Here is a 19,139-nt window from a genome sequence, read left to right as displayed (position 1 = left end):
ACCCAACCACGGTGATCAGGGAGTAAATACGTCAAGTCACCACACGCACAGGTATTCACGCCGCAGGCTGCGCACGTTCAAGGTGCGCACTGACGCGACACGCGGCACACACCCGAGGGACCGGCGCTCAGTCAAGCTCAGGCGCACCTTGTCGTCTGCACGTCTGGCCCTCCCACAGGTTTCTGGACTCGGGGCCTCTCCCTAAGCGTGGTCTGTGCTCCGAGGCCTGCAGAACCACCTCCCGCTGCTGGGGACCCCGCCCTGCTCTGTGCCTGTGAGTCTGCTCCTTGCCACGCCTGAGTCACTGCACTTGGCATCAGGCCTTCCAGGTCCGTCCGGGCTGCTCAGAGGCAGGATGTCCTCCCCGTGAAGTGGAGAACATCCGTCCCGCCTGCACACGCCACATGCTCTTTATTCATTCACGCTTGTTTTTTTCTTTCGAGTTCTTTGCACATTCTGGACACTCTTTATCAGACACGTGCTTTGCAAATATCTTCTCCCCATCTGCAGGCTGCCTTCTCGTTTTGCTCACGGCTCCCTTGGCTCTGCAGGAGTGTCCTACTTCGATGCAGTCCTACTAGTTTATTTCTGCTTCTGTCGCCTGCGTTTCTGGTGTTACCCCACATCACTGCCGAGGCCGCGCCAAGGAGCCTCCTCCCTGCTGGCTGAGGGCTCTTCACAAGCGGCCTTTATCGTGTTGAGGACATTTTCTTTTACACCTACTTTGTTATTTTCTGGTTTAACCATGCATGGCTGTGCCTGCATCTGTTGCGGCGCCTGTGTGGTTTCCATCCTTCCACAGGCCCACGTGCTGGATGCGCCTGCACGTGTTCAACCAGCCAGCGCTCCCGGGAAGCCCCACCTGGTGGCGGTGCGCAGCCTTTCTGCCGTGCTGTTGAACTTGGTCCACGAGCACTCTGCGGAGCATCTTGACGTCTCTGCTCACCAGAGACAGTGGCCTGTAGGTTTCTTTTCTTGTGGTAACTCTGGCTTTGGTGACAGGGTAACGCTGACTTTTATAAAATGAGTTTGCAAGTGCTCCCTCTACTGCTGCTTTCTGGGAAACTTTAAGAGTGAGTGTTAGTTCTCCTCTGGATGTCTGGGAGAACTAGGCCAGCAGCCACCTGGTCCCGGGCCTTTCTGCTGGAGGCTGACCACTGCTCAGTCTCCCTGCGTGCTCCTGTCCGTTCAGGCTTTATTCTTCTCCGTGCAGTCTCGGTGGGCTGCGTGTTTCCAGGAATTTACCTGTGTCTTTCTAGGTTCTCCACGTGCCTACAAGTGACCATCCTCTGGCCCTCCTCACTTCTGAGGCGTCCTCCACTGCAGTGTCTCCTGTGCTGTTTCTGATCTTGAGTCTGTCCTCTGAGCCTAGGAAGGGTTTGCTGACTTTGTATCTTTTCAAAACCCAACTCGGTCTAGCTGCTTTTCTTCCTGTTGTTTTCCTGCTCCATTGATTTCTGCTCTGATCTTTATTACTTCCTTCCTTCTGTTTGTGACGAGTCTGGTTTGTTCTTTTTTCTACTTCCTCAAGGTGTAACACTAGGTTGCTTACTTGGGATCTCCTCTTTGTACGGCAGGCACTTACGAGTGTCGGCCCTGGAAAGGCGCCTGCCTGGCCAGGGCGCGGCTCCACCACCAAGCCAGGGTGCTGGCTCCGGCTGCCCTTGGGCACCACCTGGTGGCGAGGTTCCCACAGGGCCAAGAGGACACCAAGGGTCCCCCGCTGGCTGGTGCAGGCAGGACGGCAGCAGGGACCCAGGGCCACGCAGCTAAGTGGACCTCCTCATCAGTGGTCTGGGGAGCCTGGGCCGAGGAACACTGGCCACAGAAGCTCCGCCTTAAGCTCAACTCCACCCTTTGTCCTCTCCCCTTGGCCTCTCTCAGAACAGATGGCCGCTGCCCAGGAGGGGCCGCGCAGAGACGAGCAGGAAGCAGCCATCTGCAATCACTGTCACATGCAGTCTTGGAGGACAGAGTCAGGGAACACCCTAGGGGCAGCTGGAGTCCCTGGGGTGGGGACAGCCTGGGGTGAGGGGGTTTGTGTCCTGGAAGGGCAGGAGGGACCTGTGCTGCAGCCGCCAGCCGGAAGGGGATGTGCAGAGTCAAGCAGCTACCCTCGCCTGTTCCGTCAAAGCGGCGTTTCCACCCCATCTGTGAGTTCACGGGACGCACACCGGGGGCGGCTCACCATCTCCCTCCGAGTGTCGCCGAGCTCCGACACCACCTCGCGCATCCTCACGCTGTGCTGTTGCTGCAGCTCGGCCAGGTGGCCATAGAGGGACTTATTTTCCAGAGTCAGGTAGCTGATCTCTTCACTCACAGTTGTGGAACTGTCCTGAGTGGCTGTGAATTCTTGAACAGATGACAAAATGTGTCTTGCCTGAGCTAGGAGTAAGAATAAAATATTATGAATATTACGAGATGAAAGGATGAGTATACACAGATCATTCAATGCATTTTCAACACACAGGCCCCACGCCTCGAAGCACCGACAGACATGGGGCCAGGTGGAAGGGTCCAGACAGTGCAGGCCTCTTTGCGAGGCCTCTTCGCACCCAGCCCACGCGGGGACACCCAGGAGCAGAGCAACAGGGCTGCTGACAGCAAGGGGCCCTCAGGACAGGCCAGGATGAGGTGGCTTGTCGGACGTTCTCTTCGACAGCACCTTCTGTCCCACGACTGCAATGCAGACCAGTGCTGAGAAGGGGGGACTGACGGGCTCGGTGCCCTGATTCCAGGAGAAGCTGAGGGGCCACAACTCTGAGTGGAGGCTCAGGAGCCCCTGGTGTGGCTAAGCTGGCAGGTACCTGCTCCCCCGGGACACGCAAGGCTGCATTCAGGCTGCAGAGAAACAGGTGGCCCCAGGGATGCAGCACCTCCCGACTCTGGAGGCGGGTACCCAGCATGCCCTGCACCCAGCCACTGGGCGGAAGCAACCCCGAGTCCTTGCTGGGGAAGGACCACCCTCCTGGGCCTCAGGTCATTCCCACCAAAAGCTCAGCAAATCGGGGCCCTGCGCTCAGTCCGTCAAGTGCTCAGAGGATCCAAGAGCACAGCTGCCGCTGTCTAACCTCTCCAAGTCCCCGGGTAAACACGGAGCAATAGGAGGCAAACACCCGTGAAGAGCTGCGCCAACACCCCCATCGACAAGGCGCCTCTGGAAAGGCTGGTGGCCAGCAGGTGGGAAGCAGCCACAGGCCCCGTGGAGGCCCCGTGTCTGTCCGTCCCCACCCCAAGAGCCCCACCACTGCGAGGACCGTCAGGATGCTCCCTGCAGCACAGAGAGGCAGTGACGCCAGCGAGCGTCCAGCACCTGCCCGCAGAGCGCTGGGCCGACGGCCCCCCACTCACCAAGGAACACCTTGTTGCTGTGCAGGGACCTGCAGCCACTCCAGTATCGGTCCACCAGGTCGAGGAGGGCTTCCAGGGCCAGTACCTCCAGGGTGGCCTTCTTCCCGGGCGGCGCGGCCAAGTGCCGCCTAGGACACACCTGCACAGGACAAACCACAGCCTGGCTTTATGCTCCCGCCACCGGGGCTTGACGTACACAAGACTTCTGACGCCGCCCGCACGTGCATCCTGCTGATGCTCCGTCCACCACCCACACGTGACAGGCTGTCCACACGCCTCAACCTGCAGACGATGTCCCACCCAGGAGGCATGGCTGACCCGTCACCAGAGTCCAACAGCCACGAAACCACTGGTTCCAGTGCAGCTTTCCCAGGCCTTCCAGAACCAGCCAACACAATTCCAGGAGGACAGAGGCCTCGTGGAGCTAGTCCCAGTCTGAAAGGCCACTCGCGCCCAGAAGGCCCCGAATGTGACAGATCCTCACACAGGGCCAGAGGGAGGGTGGCCAGGGTGGTAGGGCTCGGGGACGCGGGCAGGACCGTCATAGCTCCACGCCGGGGCCCAGAGCTGCCAGCACTCAGGTCAATGCTCACTTTTCCTCCCTTTAGAAATTATTTACCAAGTTTAAGGAATTACCTCAGAAGGGGGACAGTTCCCGCTCTCCCGCCCACTTCCCAGTGTCCTGGGAACACCTCCTGGAAGCTGGGGTTTGGGAAGGGAGTGAGGGATGGAGGAAATGCCAGTGATGCCAGTGCTGGGGACGAAGCCCCCTGCACAGCCTGGTGTCCCTCACCACCACTGGACAGATAAAGGGCTCTTCTCCCAGATAGTGTGTGCAACAGCGGTGACACCCGGCAGGGAGTGTGGGAGCCACCTGCGCCCAAGCTGGGATGGCCCCTACCCCCACCATCCCTGCCACCCACGGGAGCACTGTGAGCATGAGGAACACAGGCCCATGACGGGGCACTGCTCTGCCCAGGGTCACCCCAGGGAGCAAGTCAGCATGGTAATGCAAAGGCCTGGCTGCTGGCCCTAGAAGACTGAGGCTGAGAGCACCCCAGTGAGTATCTGTGCGAGCTCCCCCATCAGGAGCTGCACCTGGACGCTCAGTCTTGGGCGCAGGAGGCACAGCCAAGGCCCCCAGGCTGGACCCCACTCCCCGGTGCAGCCACAGCCTCTGCCCTCCACCTGAGCATGCAACCTGCCCTCTCCAAGGGGACGATCACCACCAGGTCACAGCACACGGAGTGGGTGCCCCAGGCAACACCCCCACCCTCAAAATCCCAACCCCACAGCAGGACCAGTCCACCAGGCAAAGCCCCGCATGGGGCAGCATCCATCCAGGGACAGGGTGATGGGACAGGAAAGGCCCGAGCACCTGCCCGACTCAGGCAATCCCTGTTTCCCTCCTCCCCTCAATTATGAGACCGAAGATGCCAATGGACGACTGCCGGCCAGACTAGTCATTAAAATGGAACCTGCCCCACGGCCCGCAGCGGCTGGCCCAGCAGCCACGCACCGCCTACAACTAGCAGCCAGGGCTGGACCCGTGCCTGCCACTGCCCGGGTTCTTCTCCAACTCCAGCTCCGGCCCAACCTCAGAGCCACCCTCACCAACCTCACTGTACCCCCGTCCTCCCCAGGCCACGGTCCCGTCAGGGTGCTTCGCCCCTCTCGGCGGGGTCCCTCTCCTGCTCCTCTGCCCGCTGGTGTCTCTGCCAAACGGGTGACCTGGCAGGACGCCCCCCGCCCCGCAAGCTCGGGGTCTGGCAGGGGCGCCTGGCCGCTGCCTGTCCACCAGGTGGTCTTCACTCACGCCCACAGCCGTGACAGGCTCTCAGTCTCCCACTCTGCCAGCAACAGGGCCACGGAGCCAGTGGCCACAACCCCTGTGGGTGGCTCACAACAGGGCCACGGGTGACTCTGGCTGAGGACACTGTGCAAGCAAGCACCCCTCTGTGACGACACCTCCCCCTCAAGGCACTTGGTGGCACTGGAGCACACTTGCAACGAAACAGGGAGGCACAAACTAGCGAGCGCTGTCTAAAGGCTGCACACATCTCGGGGCCACGGTGGACACCGTGGACAGACGACGTGGCGTTACCAAGGACAGCGGCCCCTCCACCTTCACACCCCGGCTCACCTCTCCAGAGCCACTTGCGCTGGGGGGCCCCTGCTGCCCGGGCCCCAACGCCACTGGGTGAGAGAAGGTCCCCTCGCTCCACGCCTCAGAACCATTCCTCCTGCTCAGACTCTCCTCAGGGCTCGAGGGCCCGTCGGGTGCCTCCAGGCAGCTCAGACACTCCTGGTCCGCAGGTGCCTGGAACCTCCCGCCAGGCATTCTTCGCTTCCTGTGCTTTTCGGCAGCAGGCAATGGATTTAACACCTTCTGTGTCGACAAACTTGACTTTTGAGAAAGGGCTGGGTCCTTGTCGTCCACGGAGTCTGTAACAAAGAAGGGGCGGCACCCTCACCGCCAGGCTCTCTGGGCGCAGGGACCAGCGCTGCAACTTCAGCAACAGCTGCGTGCGCGCGTGCACTGATGTGCGCGACTGTAGATGTGTGTACAGGTGCCGGCGAGCGTGTGTGTGTGGACACCTATGCACAAATACGGAAAATCCATCAAAAGGTGACAGGACTGAAGCAATAACCAACAAACAAGTTGACCAATCACTATGTTTTCTGGCAAAAAGTATGTAAAACAAAGATGGGCCAAGTGAACAACTTTGCAAACTACAGTCAATTTAAAAGCTTGTTTCTACAGGAAACTAAAGACCCTCCCTCCCCCAGGTGCTGAACCGCCTCCCCAGGCACCCCAAGAACCAGGGAGGTCCCCCCCCTCCCGGCAGGTCCTGTTGAAGCCCCTCAGCCAGAGCTCTGGGACCGTCCTACACGCGGACCGTGCAGGCACCAGAGTCTGAGATCCGCCCCACAAGGCTGTCCCCGAGCCGGGCCTCTCTTCAAGCCTCAGCCTGTGTCCCGCCCCAGCCCCTCAGGCTCTCCGTGAGCAAGGCCACCTCCAGGGCTTCCCAGCAAACCTGGGGCCACGAGGGCTTGTGATGAACTTCTCATTTAACTTCCCTTGTTTTTTTTTCTTTCTTGTTTTTGTGAGTAGAAGTGATGTGTTACATTTCTTGTTTTTGTTTTTTTGGCAGGGGGAGGTAATTAGGTTTATTAATTAGTTTTTTAACAGAGGTACTGGGGATTGAACCCAGGACCTCATGCATACTAGGCATGTGCTCCACCACTGAGCTACACCCTCCCTCTAATCTCCCATGTTTTTAATTTCTAAAATGTAGCTGCCATGGTAACCTGGCCCATGTGTGCACTGAGAAGAAAACACGTGTGAATGAGAGCGTGTCAGGAAAGCACCGAAGCACCTCCAGACCAGGGAGCTGGACGCGGAGACGTCTAAGAGTTGCACACCCACCCACCCACGATCATGAGGGGGGAGAGCGTCACAGCGTCGGCAGACGTGAGGTGCTCACCGGGGCGAGGCGGGAAGGGCTGCACAGGGGGCTCACCGCAGCGTGGGTCCTGAAGCCGCAGCTCCGTAAACACGCCCCTGGTGCCGCTCGTCTTCCCGCGGCCCTTCCTCCGGGAGTCCCCACACTGGTGCTGCGCCGACAGTGGGCTCAGCGGACGCCGCGACTCTACTGCATTGAAAACATTTTTAAAATTTTATTCCATTAAAAACTACCTTTTGAGTTTCTGACAGTAAATGATACCTGTTAAATGTGTTCCTTACATCGGGTAAGCAGGGAGACGGCTGGGTGAGTGACAGTGCCAGCTGTCCCGACTGAACCCGCAGCGGCCTGGGGAGAGGGACCTAGCCCGACTCAGGAGCAGCCGTTCAGCAGGGCACCAAGGCAGACGCTACGGCCAACAGAATGCAGAAAGGGACTGCGGCCAACTGGATTAACTAGCGTGCCAAGGTGATTAAGGGAGAAAAAGACCATCTTTCCAGTAAATGGCCCTGGCACAACCGGGTACACATGGGGGACGGACACCTTGACCCACACGCTCACAGCACATCCATGAGCTCACTCCAGGACGGAGCTCAGGCCTGAGCACTGAGCTGCAGGACGTAGACCTGCCCCTGAGCAAAGGCAGCAGCACGCAGCATGCACCGCCAGAGAGAGAATGGTGCCCTGACTTCAAAAGCCTTCTCTCTGCAGCACTGTTAGGAAAGTGGAAGGCAAGCGGGAACGGAGACACCCTGCAGTACTAATTCTGAGAAAGGGCTCGCATTCAATCACCAGGAAGAGCTCGTGTGACTCAACTCCAGGAAGACGCGGAAGAGAAGACGCGGAGGGACGGCCACGGAGAGAAACTGAGGGAGAGACGTGGGCACGTGAGGAGGTGGTCATCACCCGCCTTCAGGAAATGCCACTTTGAACCACCACGAGACCGCCGTACCCCCCAGGACAGGAGCCAGTGGGAGGGAGACCGACGGTCCCACGAGCAGCAGGGTCCCGGTGGGCAGAGGTGACCCTGTAGCTGGGAGGCCTCAGCCTGCTGCGTCTTCAGGGAAAGCTCTCAGGAAGCCGGCGGCAGCCACAGGGCTGACTTTCACACACAAGTCCTGGTAAAAGAGCCCCCAGCGAAGGGCGTGGAGCTCATGCCCGCGGCCCCGTTGGGTCTGAGTCCCATGTGCAGCAGGAGCTGGGAGGGGCTGCCTGTGGCCAGTGGGGGCTCAGTCCCCTGGGCGCAGGACATATTTCCTCATTGTCTGTGACTGGTCTGAGGAGGGCCATAACTGGGAGTGCCATGCAGCATGACGGCCCACCTCAGATACACTGACTTCTCCATTTATAACCCGTGACCCAAGTCACTGGTAGTTCCTGGTGCACCAAGACTGCAGGGAGAGGGTGCACGAAAGGTCAGTTTTCGATGCCACCATGCATCCTCAAGCTGGCGGATACTGACATCTGGGGCAGGCCGGCCGCGCCGACATTCTCCGTGGAGCAGCAGCCTACCTTGGGAGCCCTGGAAGCTGACCTCTCGCTCCTTCTGGCTGGAGCTCGTGCTCCCGGGAGGGTTGCTCAGGTCCCACTCACACTCGGCAATGAGGTTCAGGACCGCCTCGTCGTCCGTGTCCATGACCAAGCACTTCCCGGCCGAGGGGTCGGCGCACGTGGCTCTGGAGTGGCGCGGTCTGCAAAGACAGGCAAAGACAGGCAAAGCCAGTGCCGGAGCAGCAGCCCATGCGACCCCACGAGGGAGCCTCTGCCGCCAGCGGGGCCACAAGGTCTCTGGGTGGTGGCGCCGGGGCGTCTGCTGCAAGGAGGCCGAGCGGACTCAGCCAGGACCACGGGACGGGCAGCAAGGTCTCGTGTCCCCACACCAGCCCGGCACGGGCAGGGGCCACCGGGGCTTGCTCAAGGACAGAGATTCTGGAAGGCTCCGCCTGGCCATCCCCTGCTGCCCCATCCCCCCCCACGCACCAGCAAGGCGATGTGTGTGACCCAGACGGCCCCCGGTGTGGAGCCCCAGATTCCTGCTTCTGCATTAAGTGAAAGCACTTCCCAACCAACTGAACGGTGAGCATCTTAGAACAGGACGTCCCTCCGTGAAAGGCGAACACACTCAGAGGGACCTCACTTCCAACAGGGCAGTGTGAGAAGTCTCTCTTCGAAACAGCACTCAACCACGTACTATGAATACTGATCCTGTGGCGCCTGGTCTGACTCTGAGAGGTCTGAGACGTTCCCCACTCTCTGCTAGGAAAGTCCTCCAGACGCCCTGCAGGAAGAAGGGGACTTCGGGCTTGGCTTTCCGCAGCCACCCTGGGCGATAAGCACGCTGCGCCAGATCATGACTCTGTGACCGTTCAGTCTTGAGACTATCAAGGACAGGTGAACTACAAAACTTTGACGAAAGAAATTAAAGGAGATGTTAATAAATGGAAACACATCCTCATTCATGGACTGGAAGACAAACACTCTTAAATGCCCATACCACTCAAAGCCATCTACAGAGTCAGTGCAGTCCTATCGAAACCTCAGTGATGTTTTTACAGAAATAGGAAAACCCACCCTAAAATGCATGTGGAATCTCAATGAACTCCAAATAGCCAAAACAACCTTGAAGACGAGTAAGCCTTAGAACCAGACTCGGATATGGCAAAAATGTTGGACTGAATCCGACCTGGTTTTAAAGCAACTCTGAGCAATAATGCTAAGAGATCCACTGGGAAAAAATGGAAGAACAGATGGGGAATATAAGCAGAGAGACTGAAATTCTAAGAAACATTAGAGTCAAAAACACTGTAACAGAAATGAAGAACGCTTCTGATGGACTTACTAGTGGACTGGACACAGCTGAGGAAATCATCTCTGAACTTGAGAATTAATCAACAGAAACTTCCAAAACTGAAAAGCGAAGGAAAAAAGGACTGGGAAAAAAGGACCCAGAACAGAATACCCACGAATCATGCGGCATACAAAAGGTGTCTCACACACATAATGAGAACACAGAAGGAGAAAAGGGAGAGGAACCAAAAAAACATTTGAAGAAGACTTAAAATTTCCTCAAATTAATGTCAGACCCCAAATCACAGAACCAGGAAGCTCAGAGAACAGTGGCAGAATTAATGCCCCCAAATCACACCAAGGAATATATTCAAACTGGAGAAAATCTGAGACAAAGGAAAAAATCTTGAAATGAATCAGAGGAAAGACTCATTACTACAGAGAGTAAGACTTACATCTACCTTCTCCTTGGAAACCATGCGAGCAGTAAAAGAATGGAGTGAAATATTTAGTGTTGAGACCAAAAAAAAAAAAAACAAAAACAAAAACAAAACTAACCTAGAATTCTGTACCTGAAAATTATCCTTCAAAAGTGAAGGAGAAATGAAGACCTTTTCAGATAATCAAAAACTGAGGGAATTTGTGGCCAGCAGTCCTGCCTTGTAAGAGGTGTAAAAGAAGCTCTTCAGGGAGAAGGAGACCGAGAGAGGTCAGAAACTGACTGACAGGGCAGGAAGAGCCTCTAGGACTGAGTGAAGGTGGATAAACCTCCACTTTTCCCCTTCCTAATCCACCTGGCAGATACCAGTTTGTCTGAAATGACCACACGTACTCGGCCACGTAACTTCACGTGTTCCTCGCAGGATTGCAGCGTGGGCCCCAGAGAAGCGGGCGGGGAGGACTTGGGAGTCTTCTGTGATCTCGAGGCACCTGCTCCGTCTGAGGCGGGGCAGGGTATGAAAGTGGTCTTGGGTTTCGTGACTGCAACAGGCAGGCCTCGAAGACACTGCGCGTCCAGCTCCAGGCGACTTCAGTAAAGCGAGTACTGCGAGCACATGGGCCACACGGTCGTCCGCCTTCCTGGTGCACATAGAAGTTACGTTCACACTACAATGCCATCTGTTAAGTGTGCAATCGCTTATGCCAAAAAACAATGAACATGTCTTAAGAAATACCTTATTGCTAAAAAATGCTAACCATCACCTGAGCCTTCAGCAAGCTGTAGTAGCAACATCAGAGTTCACTACCAGAAATAACCATGACAAGCATAATGAAAAAGTGTGAAATATCATGAGAATAACAAAAATGTGACAGAGACACGATGTGGTGCTGGAAAAATGGTGCCAACAGACTTGCTCGATGCACAGCTGCCGTACCCCTTCGATCTGTAAAAACGCTGTCCCAGGAAGCACAGTAAAGCAAAGCTCAGCAGAGCGCGGCTGCCTGGACCGTGGGCTCCAGTCTGCGGCCGAGAAAAGTAAAACTGTAAGGATGACTGACGTGCTAAGAAAGGAGAGGAAACAGGATCGTAAAACGCTCACTTAAAACCGCAAAGGGAGAAAGAGAGCAGGAGCAAGAACGGAAACAAAGAGCAAGGCAACGCGCAGAAGCAGTGACAAGCACGGCAGCCACTAACCCAACTGAACCGACAACCACTGTGAGTATCACTGGTCTAAAAGCACCAACTGAAAGAGACTGTCAGTGTGGATCAAGATTCAAGACCCAAAGAAACCCACTTTAAACATAAAGACATGGGGACGAAAGGTAAACAGATAGAAACGGACCATGCCGACAGTAATCAAAAGCAAGTGGAAGCTGCACTGCTCTCAGAAGAGCTGACTCCCGAGCAAGGAGCACGATCCGGGATAAAGAGGGGCCTGTGTAGACCGCAGGGTCAGTTCGCTGAGACAACGACAGTCCCTGACATGTCTGCACCTCTCAAGACAGCATCACATTATATGGTGTGAAAACTGACAAAACAGCGAGGAGAAGTGGCCGGGCCACTTCAACGGCCTCCACCAGAGCCGACCAGGCCAGCAGGGGGATGTCCTGCCTTCCAGGACACAGCTGAGCTCCCCACCCAGCAACTGGATGCAGGGACATCCACAGCAACCTCATCCAACAGCAGCAGGGCACACAGGCTTCCCAAGCTCACCTGGAACACTCACCAAGACAGACCACATGCTGGGCCACAAAACACACCTTCACAAATTTAAGTCACGTGATATTTGCTCTCAGGACACAGTGGAATTGAACTAGTAGTAAAATAAATAACAGGAAGATAACTGGGAAATCTCAAAAAAAAAAAAAACAAACCCAGAGATTAGACAGCTTATTTCCAAGTGACACATGAGTCAAAGAAATCTCAAAAGAAACTTAAAAATCTTTTGGAAGGTGCAGAGAAAAAGGAACCCTCCTACACTGTTGGTGGGGATGTATATACGTGCAGCTGTTATGGAAAACAGTTTGGAGGTTCCTTAAAAAACTAAAAATAGACCTACCCTATGACCAGCAATCCCACTCTTGGGCATATATCCAGAAAAGATGAAAACTCTAATTCAAAAAGATACACGTACCTTAATGTTCACAGCAGCACTATTTACAATAGTCAAGACATAGAAGCAACCTAAATGTCCATCGACAGATGACTAGACAAACAAGTTGTGGTGTATTTATACAATGGAATTCTACTCAGCCATAAAAAAGAATAAAATCATGCCATTTGCAGCAACATGGATGCACCTAGAGATTATCATATTAAGCAAAGTCAGTCAGAAAGAAAGAAAAATACCGTATGATATGACTTACACAAGGAATCTAAAAAACGGACACAAATGAATTTATGTACAAAACAGAAACAGACTCACAGACACAGAAAATACACTTACAGTTACCAAAGGGGAAAGTGTAGGTGGGAGGGATAAATTAGGAGCCTGGGATTAGCAGATACACACTACTGCACGTAAACTAGATAAACAGATCAGTAACAGGGTCCTAGTGTACAGCACAGGAACTATATTCAGTAGTTTGTCATAAACTACAATCGAAGAGAACCTGCAAAAGAACACACACACACACACATATATATATAAAACTGAATCACTTTGCTATACACCAGAAACTAACACAACATCTTAAATCAACTGTACTTCAATTTAAAAAAAGTGATTTACAAAAATAAATATGTTCAACTAAATGAAAAAGAAAATACACCTTATCAAAATGGGTAGGATGTAGTAAAAGCAATGTGCAGAGGGAGATTCACAGCACTGAACGTAAATATCAGAAAACAGTAAGATCTAAAATCGACAGTCTAAGCTTCTACCTTAGGAAACTGAGAAAACAAACCAGATCCAGTGTAGGAAGAAGAAAACAAACACTAAAAACCAGAGCAGAAACCAGTGAACCTGCAAACAGGAAACCAAAAAAGAAAAAGCAAAAAACTCCAAGGTTCGTTCTTTGAAAAAAGGATCAATAAAATTGAAAAACCTCTATGCCAGGTGAACCCCCCCCCCAAAAAAAAAGACAAATTACTAATATCAAAATTGAAAGAAGAGGCACCCCATGGGCATCGAGAGGATAAAAGAGGAATACAAATATGTCCCAAATGAAACGGAGCGATTCCTGGAAAGAAACAATCTACCAAAACCCACACCAGGAGAAACAGATAATCTGAACAGACTTGTGCTTATCAAAGACATTGAGTCAAAAGTTAACAGCCTCCTGAAATACCAGGTCCAGGTGGGCTCACTGGTAGATTCTATCAGACACTTAAGGAAGAAATTATATCAATTCTCTACCATCTTTTCCAGAAGACAGAAGCAGCAGCAGAGGGAATACACCCTAGCTCATTCCAAGAGGTCAGCATTACCCTGATCAGAACCAGCAAAGATCACACAAGGAAACTATAGAGCAGTACCTCCCATAAACACAGATGCAAAAATCCTCAACAAAGTATCAGCAAATTGAACCCAACAACATACAAAAAGAACTCTGCACCATGACCAAGGGGGATTTATTCCAGGAATGTGTGGCTAGTTCAACATTTGGAAAAAAAATCAATGTAATTCATCACATCAACAGGCTAAAGAAGAGAAGTCATATGACCAGATCAATAGATGCGGAAAAAGCAACTAACAAACCCAACACCCACTCATGATAAAAGCGGTCAGCAAGCCAGGCACAGAAGGGAAACTCCTCAAAGTGATCAGATACGAGGCAAGGGTGCTTTGCAACATCCTACTCCAAGTCCCAGCTCACGTAACGAGACAAGAAAAGGAAATACAGACTGGGTACACAGGCTGGGAAGGAAGACGCGAGACTGTCTTTGTTCACAGATGACGTGATTGATCACCTACGCAGAAAATCCCCAAGAAACAACCAACCAACAAACAAAAACTCCTGGAACTAATGCGTGATCACAGAGAGACCGCAGAATTCAAGGCACAGGGGTCACACTGTGGCCCCTAAAACAGATGCGCAAGTCCCAACACCCCAGAACATGACCTTATTTGGAAATAGGGTCTTTGAAGCGGTAAAGGAGTTAAGACGAGGTCGTCAGGGTGGGCCCTGATCCAGTGTGACTGGTGTCCTTGCAGAGGGGAGACTCGGCCACAGGGACGGATGTGCAGTTTGGGGAGCTCCGTGAAACGGCCAGAGTGGGGCGCACATACCAGCCAAGGAGCACCAAGACTGTGAGCAAACCAGAGATGCTGGGGTCGTGGATGGATTCTCCCTCAGAGTCTCCAGAAGGGAGCAACCCTGCCAACACCCTAACTTCAGACTTACAGCTTTAACTGGAAGACAATAAGGGTCTGTTATTTTAAGCCATGTTTGTGGCACTTTGTCACCATCAGCCCTACAAACTTCTACACAAAATTAGTCTGGTCTGAAAGAGGGAAGTGAGGGAAGAGGGCACCAGGGGAGGTATCTGCGGGAACAGACCCCAGAGATCTGAAACTGATCACAAGCCATCAGAATAGAAGCTAGCTCAGTATGGACCACAGCTCAAATCCAGCCCACAGCTTGTGTGAACAGTTCTGCTGGAACACAGTCACTCACCGGTGTATTGCCTATGGCTGCTTCCCTGTCACACAGGCAGGGCTGAGGAGCAGAAACACAGATCTTATTGTCCACAGAGCTAAAATATGCACTCTCCAGCCCTTGACAAAAAAGTCAGCTGACCCCTACATTAGAGGAATTTATGGATGAGCTAAGGCATCCATAAACTGCAAGAAAAAGAAAGCTATTGAAAGCTTCAGACAAAACAAATGGCATCCAAGAGTACGTAATCCTGGCACCTTACAAGCCAGGTACACACCGCTGACTGGCTTGTACGCTTTAGAACCAACCCATACACATGAGGACTCTTATGGCTCAGACACCACCAACCCTGACGATCTAAAGTCAAACATAGGAGGAGGGTACAGCTCAAGTGATAGGGTGCATGCTTAGCATACATGAGGTCCTGGGTTCAATCCCCAGTACTTCCTCTAAAAATAAATAAACAAACCTAATTACCTCTCCTCCAAAAAAGAAAAAAAGAAGAAAAATAAATAAAATTTAAAAAATAAATAAATGAAGTCAAACATAAGATGCAGGAGCCGGGAGGCAGAGAGAAGCAGGTGGGCGCAGGCCCCCATGGCCGGGAGCGGGAAGAGGAGGCTCCTCACATCCAGAAATGGCAAAGCGTCTGCACTGCTTGGAAATGAGAAAGTCACTCAAACAGAACCCGGAAGCAGAAACAATGACAGGAGGGAAAGCAGCCGCCCCTGAGGAGTGGGCCAGGACTCGGGAGAAGACTTTTGTGCTCCATGTTTTACATGAGTTACTTTAACAGACATTTTTGATACTGCAAAATAACGTAGAGAAAATGTGGACAACAGTGAGAGAGACTGTCCCGCAGTCTCCTTGAGCCCCAGGTGGTACCCGGCACCTCTCCTTCCCTCTGCCCCTGCATGTCTGCCCTCTGACGGGCACTCGGCACAGAAAGAAGTTTACATCTTTCTATCAACCTCGACACTCCTCTCCATGTTCAAACCCCACTTCTGCTCATACCTTTCGACTCTGAAAGCAGTTGGGAAGCTCTGCTTTGAGTCCAGCGATTCCTCCGAAGCAAAATGCAGCTGGGATGCTTCCCGCTCACTCTCCCTCACAGGGCGGTCATCTAGAGGGAGGATACCACAGAGAAACTAGCAGACAAGGCCATGAGGAGGGCACTAGGCCCGACAACCAACCCTCCTGGTGCACCTACCGGCCTCCCCTTGGGAGTGCGGTGTCCCTCACCTGTCTGGCCGCACAATGCGTGACCAGGACTGCCACCCCCTGCTCCAAGGACTTCTGTCCCCTGGGGGCTGAGCCTGCCATTGCATCCCCCAGAGGACTGGGCAAGCAGGTAAAGCAAGGCTGGGCTCTGGAGGCTACACCTGGTTTCCCAGAGATGCTGAATGCGGATTCCCAGAGGGTGGGCGGCCACACCAGGCTCGCTCCTCAGGCCCCTTGGAAGCAGGAAAGGAAAAACGTGCAAATTTGCACACGTGCAAGGCCTCCTCGTGTCCTCTGAGTGCACGTCCTGGGGGCTGTGTGAGGTTCCCAAACCGCACTGAGCACCCCTGACAAGTGTCCCTGAACATACTCAAGAGAGGACCCCCAGCGGTGGGCTGACACGCAGGTTTGCATCCTCAAACCCGCAGGACTAGAACAAGACTTTCAACTGTCCAGTGTGTGCCCTGGGCCCGAGAAGACTCCACTCGACCACAATCCTCTTCCTTCAAAGCTCCGAAATGCTAGGGTTGGCCCACGGGAGCTTGCCCCCAGCCCCTTCCCCGGGCAGCTCCCCTGCGAGAAGAGGAAATCAGCCTCCCTTTCCCGAAGGTCCAGAGTGCAGCGCCGGGCAGCCCCGCGAGGGCGCGTGCAGCCGGCCCTACCCAGCCGCCGGAGCCCCGGGAGCAGGTGCACCATGAAGAGGCGGTAGCCGGGCTCGCTCTTCACCACGGGGTTCAGCCGGAAGTCCGCGTCCGAGAGCGCGGGCAGCACACGGAGCCGGAACAGCTCGGCCGGCGAGGAGATGAGGTTGTAGTAGAGGCTGAGGCGCTGCAGCGCGACCAGGTGCTCGATGCCCTGCGGGGACAGGCGCCGGGGCGGGTCACTTCACACCAGCACGAGACCCCGCCCGCGCCATCCTGGGACAGAAGAGGAGCATGAGATCCCAGTTCGCACACGGTGACACGCCCGATGGGAAATGGGCCAGGCGGGCTCTGCCGGGGAGAACTCACACCAGACTGAAGGCATCGCGGTCCAGGGCAGCCACGTCCTGCCCTCCTCTCTCACAAGGCTCCCACACGTGCCCACTCGCCGCCCATGAGCAACTTCTGACCCCACCAGGACAAGCACCTCCCGTGTCAGGCACACAAGCCATTCAAGGGCCGGAGCACAGTGCATATGGATGAAGAAAGGGCAGCTGATAAAGCGAAAGGAGTGACACCCCCACATCGTCTGCCAGGCCTTATCCTGTTCCCTTGAAAGATACAACCACCTTCATCAGAGCCGTGACTTCTGGTTGTCCCAGGAGTTCAAAAATGCAATGTGATGCCTAAGAAATCCAGCTCACGGCAAACATAAGAAAACCAGCACAACGCTTGTAACCACTGTGAAGCGTACAGTTTACAAGCACTGTAAGCACAGTTGCAAAGCACACTGCATTCTTACTATAAAAGTACCCTCCACTGCTATTGACAGCAATGAATTTTCTCTTAAGAAACAAACCTAAAACTTACCTCTAGACTAACCAAGGAGTTGCGTGACAGATCTAGAGATCTCAGACCTGTTAAATTCATCAAGGAGTTTCCTAGGTGAGTAATCTTTTCTCGGTAAGTTCCAGGAATAGATAATGACTGAAGTTCAGCTAAGAATAGAAAATTATGAGATTTTAACTTTATTATTTTATTGGAAATCAGTTATTGCAATAAAAGTGAGATAAAGCAACCTCATAATCTGAAAAAGGCACAAACACAAACACACCTCACTTCAAGTCTGAGTGTCAACACTAAAGTGCGGGAACCACATGTGAAGTTTGAGCTCACTGACCTCCAACACGTCTCAGGCCCAGGCCCTGCCCAGGCTCCATACTTCACCCTCCAAAGCCCTCTCACCAGGAAGCCCTCTAGGGAGTTCCCGCTTCCATGCCTGAGTCCTCAGCCCCGCAGCCCATGTAGCCCCAGTGCAGGGATCTAAACCTGAAACTCATTGGTAGTTAACCTGCCCTCAACATGCCATGACACGTCAGGGCCCACCGCATGCTCAGTCACCACGTGCCTCCACATGGCACACCCAGTAAGCAGCTGCCCAACAAATGCCATTACAAAAATAAGTTCCTGTCATCAAATAGACAGTTTGTGTCTGTGTACACCAATATTTTCCCAAGAACATCTATTTTTAAAACACGTCTTGATTAAACTTGAAACTGGTTTGGGGGCTTCCAGTTCCAGACAAGACAGAGTAGACACATTTTACCCTGTTCCTCCCCACTTATTAGACCTAAAAACCCTGGACAACACGGGAAGCAAACACCAGGTGACTCTGAAGGGTGGGGACAGAAGGCCGACTGTCCGGGGACCTCAAGAAAACGTGCCTACACATCCTGGTCTGAATGCCAGAGAAGGTGGCAGCCCAGAAACACGATGGACACTGACCAGAAGGTAAGGGTGAGCATGCCACTCAGGGTCAGAGTGACGGGGGTGGCCTTGCAGAAAGACTCCTGACAACCTCGGCCCCACTCCAGCCCAACACCAAGGAAAAAATGCACCTTGTCCCCCTGTCCTTGCACAGTGGCCAGCACTGGGGCCATGTGCGGGGACCCTGATGACCGCCTTGGGCTGCTATAATGAGGTAGTGCCCCATTTTCCTGGTCCACAGGCGTCTGCAGAGACTGTGTGTGACAGGAGCCTGGCCACCACCTCAGCACCAAGGCAGCACCCAGTCAGTGCCCATACTGAGTAACGAGATTCAAACAGAAGGCAGAGTCCCAATCAAAATGACCAATCAAAAATGACCCAGAATAGGAAAATCTCAGTTTGAATGAGAGAAAATAATCAACAGACACCAACACTGAGATGACAGAAATCAGAACTGTCCACCAAGAATTTTAAAGCCACTGATAGAAAAATACGTCAGTGAGCAATTATGAATGCTCTTGAAACAAACGAGAAAATAAGAATTCTTGGCAAAAAAATTGAACCTAAAGAAGAAATAAATAGAAATTTCAGAAATGAAAAATACAATAACTGAAACCAACAAAGAAAACACCACAGGAGCAGTTCAATAACAGAATGGAAAAGACAAAGTAAAAAACTCAAAGAATAAATGCAAAGATAAACACAGTTGTCCTATCGGACCCGCAGAGAGAAAACAGCCTTTATACACAGAGCCTCAGGGGCCCGTGCAGGAAGGAAAAGCAATCTAACATTCATGTCTTTGAGGTCCCAGGGGAGTTCCAATTAGAGTTTCAACAAGAAGAGAATGATAGTATGGCTAAAA

The 19,139-nt window shown here is 53.2% G+C and overlaps 1 protein-coding gene across 14 annotated transcripts in view; it reads right to left on the bottom strand.

Moving 5' to 3' along the window:
- The window catches only part of CEP72 (centrosomal protein 72), a 28,590-nt gene that overhangs the window by 6,246 nt on the left and 3,205 nt on the right, over positions 1–19,139 (bottom strand). For 2 of the 14 annotated variants that reach the window (XR_012503405.1, XR_012503404.1), the window contains exons 1-9: positions 16,880–17,304; positions 16,532–16,724; positions 15,891–16,102; positions 15,663–15,771; positions 8,331–8,509; positions 6,840–7,007; positions 5,495–5,796; positions 3,352–3,490; positions 2,189–2,385 (exon numbers count right to left, since the gene is read on the bottom strand). Coding sequence is in view for 11 of the 14 variants with exons in the window: in XM_074355548.1 (XP_074211649.1) it covers positions 2,189–2,385; positions 3,352–3,490; positions 5,495–5,796; positions 6,840–7,007; positions 8,331–8,509; positions 15,663–15,771; positions 15,891–16,102; positions 16,532–16,724; positions 16,880–17,096 (1,716 nt within the window). In the remaining 3 variants the exon portion in view is untranslated. Of the gene's footprint in view, positions 1–2,188; positions 2,386–3,351; positions 3,491–5,494; positions 5,797–6,839; positions 7,008–8,330; positions 9,223–10,437; positions 10,686–15,662; positions 16,787–16,879; positions 17,348–17,380; positions 17,509–19,139 lie in introns of those variants that run through there. The other 12 variants (XM_074355536.1, XM_074355543.1, XM_074355548.1 and 9 more) reach the window with 11 other exon arrangements.

The sequence above is a fragment of the Camelus bactrianus genome, chromosome 3, assembly GCF_048773025.1.
Source record: "Camelus bactrianus isolate YW-2024 breed Bactrian camel chromosome 3, ASM4877302v1, whole genome shotgun sequence".
Lineage (NCBI taxonomy): Eukaryota > Metazoa > Chordata > Mammalia > Artiodactyla > Camelidae > Camelus > Camelus bactrianus.
This window is presented reverse-complemented; position numbering and strand designations above follow the sequence as displayed.